Here is a 6100-nt window from a genome sequence, read left to right on the forward strand (position 1 = left end):
TAAAGGCGAAGAACAATGTCACAGGATACAATTAGCCTAGGATTCATAGACTGTATCAAAGAGTACAAACAAGGAAAGATAAAAGGAGATACGAAAATCCCTTTCGGGGAACCTGTCTACTCTGTAGCCGGCTTCCTAGGTCTTAAGGACGGACCTTGAATATTCCTCGGAGAGCAGCTTTGAAGGAGCTTCAATGGAGGTTGAAGAAGATGGAGGAGATGGAGAGGAATTTCAAGGGGAAAGCTAAAGTAAATTACAATAATGAAAGATGATTAATTTACAATGGAAAAGTTCTATTTATAGATGTAGCTCGGGCCCTCTTTTTGACCTATTTCGTGTCCTTATGCAGGTAGGAAGTCGTGGGACCGGTCGTGGAGTCATGGGGGCGGAATTGGTCTTTTTGACCAATTCCTGCAGGTCTGCTCGCCGAGCAGGGCGAGCTGCTCGCCAAGCAGGCACTGCTCGTCGCGAGCAGGCTCCCTGCTCGCCCGAGCAGGCCTCTGAGGGCCTGCTCGGTGAGCTGGCCTACGAAGGCCAGTTCGTCGAGTAGTCTTGCCCGGCACGCCTCTGCACGGTCGCCGAATGCCAAAAGTGTGTTTTTCGCCCGTACTTATCCCTGCGCATGCACAAAAACTCCAGATAGCATTAGTCCAAAGGCTAAATTGACCCGCCAATCGCTTATTTTGAGCAAACGCTTTGTTTGGTGCGACTTTTGACGGATCAATTAGCTTCAAAAGATAATGGAATTATAATATGCATGCCATTTTGGCCGTATTTGCCTAAATTGATCATAAAACGAGCCTAAACAACGAAAAGTAAATAAAACATTTCCAATTTCTAACTAACTCACACAAAAGCATTTAAATGCGAGAATTGCTCGCTTATTAACTAAATAACGCTAAAAACCGTCCTAAAACCGTACCCAAAGATAGGGGTTTTTGACCCCTATCAAACCTTCTCGCACTTAAAACTTTACTTGTCCCCAAATAAACTAAAAAACTAAACCCGTAATCACAAGCAAGCTAGAAAACCTCCCGGTTTGACTAGGTGCACTAGTACAGAAATGCTCACTTGTGTCGCACCTCTTGTGTCGCGCTTAAAGATAAAGCGACACAATAGAGTAACTAGTGTCGCGCGTTTTGTAAACGCGACACAACTAAGTATTTTGTGTCATCACTTGTGTCGTGCTTTAAGAGCGTGCGTCACAAACGTATTACTTCTTGTATCGCCTGTCTTACAGTGTGACACAAGAGCAAACTTGTGACGCTCTTTTATAAAAGCGACACAAAGAGTGTGTTATCTTTGTGACACACTTTTATAAAAGCGACACAAGGAGTGTGTTATCTTTGTGACACGCTTTTATAAATGCGACACAAAGAGTGTGTTATCTGTACAAAATTAATCGTTTGTTTATTGTATTAATAATTCTAAATAGGCATATAGTTCATATTGGCCCCTAAACTATACCTTGAAAACCAATTAACTCCCCAAACTATTAAAATTATCAATCAAGCCCTTAACCTATTTAAAAATCAACAATTGTCACTCTTATCTCATTGTACTAAGAATTAATAGTAATTAATCACAATTCAACAATTTAACACATATGTAATATTATAGAGGGTATGAGATATATTCATCTCAAGTCCCAAAAAGGCTCCAAGATAAAATAAAATAAAAATTTCACAACACATGCCGATTTTTTATAACTGGGAAAGTTAAGTCGGGGGTCCGATATATTACCGCCTAGGCGGTTCAAGTCAGAGTAAGTCGGGGCAAGTCGGGCTAGGCGGGTAAGTCGGGTTAAACGGGTTAGGCGGCTCAAAAATCAGATGAATAATAAAATTATAAAAAATTTACTATAAAATAATACAAATAAAAATAAATAAGACTAGTTTACAGCAATAGCACTAAATAAAACCAATTTACAGCAACAGCACTAAAAATCTAAAAATTAGATACTACTAAAAATCCCAATATCCATCTAATCTTCTAAGTGCCCTAATTTTAATTTCACAATCGCAGCCACCATCTGCTTCTTCCTCATCGCTCGCCTCTGCTCCTTCTTCCTCATCGGCGTCGCTCGCCTCTGCTTCTTCTTCTTGATCGCACTCTGTTCTTCCTTCTTTCTGTGCAAAGGTACCGTATATATGTTCTTCCTTCGTAATCGACATGCGCTATGGAACAAAGTCACTTTCAAATTGTCAAAATCAATGGGGAAAACTTTCTCGAAGTCTCCGGCGGGGCATTATGGGAAGATGTCTTGAAACGATGCGTTTCACGCTTCAATTTAGCTCCCAGATCATGGATTGATTATCTCGGTTTAACCGTAGGCGGAACTTTGTCCAACGCCGGCGTTAGTGGCCAAGCCTTCCGTTACGGACTGCAATCCTCAAACGTGACGGAGTTGGACGTCGTAACGGGAAGGTGAGATTGTGACATGCTTCGAGACGGAAAATTCTCAACTATATTTCGGTGTCTTAGGCGGTCTCGGCCAGTTTGGAATCATTACCAGAGCTAGAGCCGAGTTGCAGGCAGCACCAGATAAGGTTGGTTTTTTCATAATTTGTTAATTAATTTTGCAAAATCTGGACACTCTACTTTTTTATTTTATTTTAATAAAGTGTTGATTATTAAAAATGTCTGTGATTAGGTGAGATGGATAAGAATGGTGTATTTAGAATTTGAAGATTTCACCAGGGATGCTGAGTGGTTAGTGAGTAGGGGAAACAACATGTCGTTTGATTATGTTGAAGGTTTTGTTTTTATCAACAACAATGACCCTATAAATGGATGTCCTTTCATTTCATTCGACCTGGATGGTGGCTAATTTTATCCTATTTCAGTCCAATAAGAGTCGTAGATGCTGAATGCGCGAGTTACAGATTGCCTTTTTGTTTTTCTTCAAATCTTGTCAAATCGAGCACGAATGTTAGGGTGTCAATTCCTTTCTTGCTGATTCCAGCTCAGTGAGTTAATTGTCGCTTTCACTATTAATTAGCAGAACTATTAACTTGTTCTTCTTTGATTTCAGGGAAATCTCAAGTCTTTCCGTTTAGGATTCAGGTAAGTTTGATGTTTGAATTGAACTATTGAATTATGTTTATGATTTTCTGTTCATTTGCAGGGAGACTCCAGTTATGAGGGTTGCTAGTGTTGAACAAGAGAATAACAGGTTAGATGTTTTCAAGGAGATGAAGCTGAGGTTTCTGAATTTCAAGAAGCACAAATATCTGTGAGTAGAAAATTTTGAGGATTTCTCCTTGGTTTTTGAGGAATTGTTTATATATTTGTGATGAATACAGAGAAGAAGTGGAGCATTTTCAGAATCTGGCTGAGCTGCAGTCACCAAAGGTTAGCATTTCCAACATCTCCATTTCCATTTCCATTTCCATTGGTTAGCATTTTTCAACTGACAAGTTGAACAGTTTATGGTGATTGCTTGTGTAGCCTCGAGGGTGTGCCTTGGAGCAATTTCATGATAACCCATTTCCTGTTGTGGAAAAAACATAAGAGATTTCAATTCTTGTATTTGATGTCTGAGGTGAGAATTTGCAAAGCTTTCTGGTTTGAATAGATACAAAATATTACAAACAATTGATATGTTTGGGTAAATCATCATTATTCAACTATTAGTTGCTAGGCTTCTCGAATGTGATCAGAGTTTTCTTTATTTATTATGTCAGATCGATGCGATAAATGTTAATTCATGCTTATTTCTCATTGCTCAAGTGCACAATAAATATAAAGTAATTTTATGTATGCAGCAAATAATTGATGGTTCATTGGTTATATAGACATGAAGTAGAATAGATTAGGCAGGAGAAACAATTACGTGATCAACACTATTGAATATTAACCTGAAAGCAATAGAGTGAAAGAATTAGATTTTACTCCTAAACTTAGGCTTCAAACCCCAAGACTCCATAGGTTTCGCATCTTAGAAGAGAATTTTATAACACTTCTTTGCAAGAACTCATTTTATTGACTAAAAACTTAACTATAAACACTACAACCACTGAGATCTAATCATCAGAACCAATCCTGAACCTTAAGACATCAGACTTGCGGAACTCGTTAGTTATGCTATCCTATACTAATGGATATAACATGTCTTTCTAAAATTAGAGACTAGAGAGACTCACCTGATTATTATTCCGGATCATGCAATGCTGAATATTACATAATTTACCTAACGTTAAACTAATAGATGTTGTAGTGTTATACCACACAAGCTCATAGAATTGTGAAAGAATTCTTAATAACTTGAATGTTCTTGTATACATTTTTTTGAGTTTGTTTTTCGTGAGAGATATAAGGGATCCAGAACACCCCTATTCACTAGAACAGCTCAGTGTTCTCTCAGAGGAATCAATCACCGTTGATGACAAGCTCGGTCGTATTCTGTGAGCTGTTCATATGCTTTTGCTCTCATTTGTTCTCTCTTCTTGTTTACAATTGTTTCCAGACCCTGTAGTATGAAAATGAAATTGATCGATCATGAGTTCGATGTTTCAAAATTTAAATGAGAAATTCACGAGTTTGCTTTCTAGGATTACTTTTACTCCAACAATCATACATTGAGGTTTATGGCAACGGTTATTGGCCTTTGCCTTCGAGTAAAACTCCAAGAATGTTTCCCACAGCATTATAAGGTTAGTTTTGTAATACACTCTTCTATCCCCTGCATTTTCATTTGTCTGTGTCTTTTGTTTGCTAATTGACACTCTTTGCAATTTTCTCTGCTCTTCTTTGTTTTATGTTTAGAAATTGCCTTTCATTTTTGTCATTCAAATTTTTGAAGCATTGTATCTTTTATTGACCTATGTGAAGCTAAAGATAATTTTAGTTTGAATCCTTTATATTGTTGGTAATGACATTGCATCTGCATCTTGAATATCAAGTTCTTCACTACGACATACTTCTGTCATCTTTAATTGCTGTAATTAGGACATTTTTCTGTGTTTACCTGCTTGCTTTTATTGCTTTTATATACTACTACTATCACGCAAGTGCATAAGCAAGCTCTTGAAGCATCCCATATGTAATGTGAAATTTCAAGTTTCAGGAAAGGCTGCTTATAATGGGTAAGAGATGCAAGAGTGTCGGTGGTAAAGATCGTCAGCATATGTAAGTCAATATGATCTGCATATTGGAGAAATGACTGTAAGATACACTTTAGCTTTCTTTACTAGATGCCAAGGGGTTGGATGGCGTTATATTTAATTAAGCATCAGTTATTATGTAATAAGAAATGTAAACGTTTGCATAAATTTTAGCAGAATTATGCAGGGGTGGTCGCTTATTCGCCGCTGCTTATTTTGGCTTAAACTCTGTAAGAATTATTCTAATGTATGCCAATATGAAATGTGAATGGTAATATATTTCTTTTTCATAATTTTTCATCCTTAGACATGTTATTGTAAATGCTAAATACTTGTTGGGTTATGTAATTATTGTTCTGTTATGCTTTTTGGCTAGTGTCAATGGGTCAAGTGTTTGTGTTTTTCTCCTTAAGTTCTTCGAGCTTATCAGTTTGTACTAATTTTTGTATATTTTTTATCCCAATTAACAGCAATGGCTGCTGAAGAAGTAGGAATATTTGTAGTTCGTTAAACTGATGGAAATGTGTTATGTTGTAAATGTGGCATTCCAATGCAACCAAATAGTGCTAATGTGTGTGAAGTTTTTGCGCTCAGAAGTTGATATAACTGAAGGTATGAAGCAGGAAAAAATGTGTGATGCTTGCATAAGGGTTTAGGCTAACCCTGATCAATGGGTTGCTTCTGTCCAGCTTTGTAGCATGTTCCTCATAGGCGAACATTTCTTTTACTTGGAGCAGCTGATTTGAAGCATGGTGTTGCTGTCCATGCTATTAAAATCAACTAGATGGATCAAGGTATTGATTTTTTCTTCGAAAATCAAAGTTATGGTGTGAAATTTGTTGAATTTATAAGTAAATTTGCACCAATGAAGAGTCGTAGTGATAAGCAACATGTGTACATGGCCATTTCACCATCATTAGTTCCATTGCTTTGTCCTCCATAAGGAATGATTTGTAGTTCTGAGCAGAGTACCAAAATTTGATATGTCCCAAATG

At 37.3% G+C, this 6100-nt stretch overlaps 1 protein-coding gene across 6 annotated transcripts; it reads left to right on the plus strand.

The window, feature by feature from the left end:
• The first annotated feature begins 1972 nt into the window (after window positions 1-1972).
• LOC136209940 (beta carbonic anhydrase 1, chloroplastic-like) lies at window positions 1973-5380 on the plus strand. 6 transcript variants are annotated; one of them, XR_010677726.1, is made up of 7 exons: window positions 1973-2549; window positions 2654-3066; window positions 3128-3235; window positions 3306-3354; window positions 3451-3544; window positions 4554-4655; window positions 5069-5380. XR_010677726.1 is itself a non-coding variant. In XM_066001574.1 (7 exons), the coding sequence occupies exons 2-5, from the start codon at window positions 2794-2796 to the stop codon at window positions 3480-3482; spliced, it is 387 nt and encodes a 128-aa protein (XP_065857646.1). In that variant the 5' UTR covers window positions 1973-2549; window positions 2654-2793; the 3' UTR covers window positions 3483-3544; window positions 4554-4655; window positions 5069-5380. The 6 variants fall into 6 exon arrangements, 3 of the variants coding, with proteins under 3 accessions (XP_065857646.1, XP_065857645.1, XP_065857644.1); XR_010677725.1 differs by having other exon boundaries at window positions 3035-3066; XM_066001574.1 differs by having other exon boundaries at window positions 2654-2969; window positions 3429-3544.
• The last annotated feature ends 720 nt before the right edge of the window (window positions 5381-6100 follow it).

The sequence above is a fragment of the Euphorbia lathyris genome, chromosome 10 (assembly GCF_963576675.1).
Source record: "Euphorbia lathyris chromosome 10, ddEupLath1.1, whole genome shotgun sequence".
NCBI lineage: Eukaryota > Viridiplantae > Streptophyta > Magnoliopsida > Malpighiales > Euphorbiaceae > Euphorbia > Euphorbia lathyris.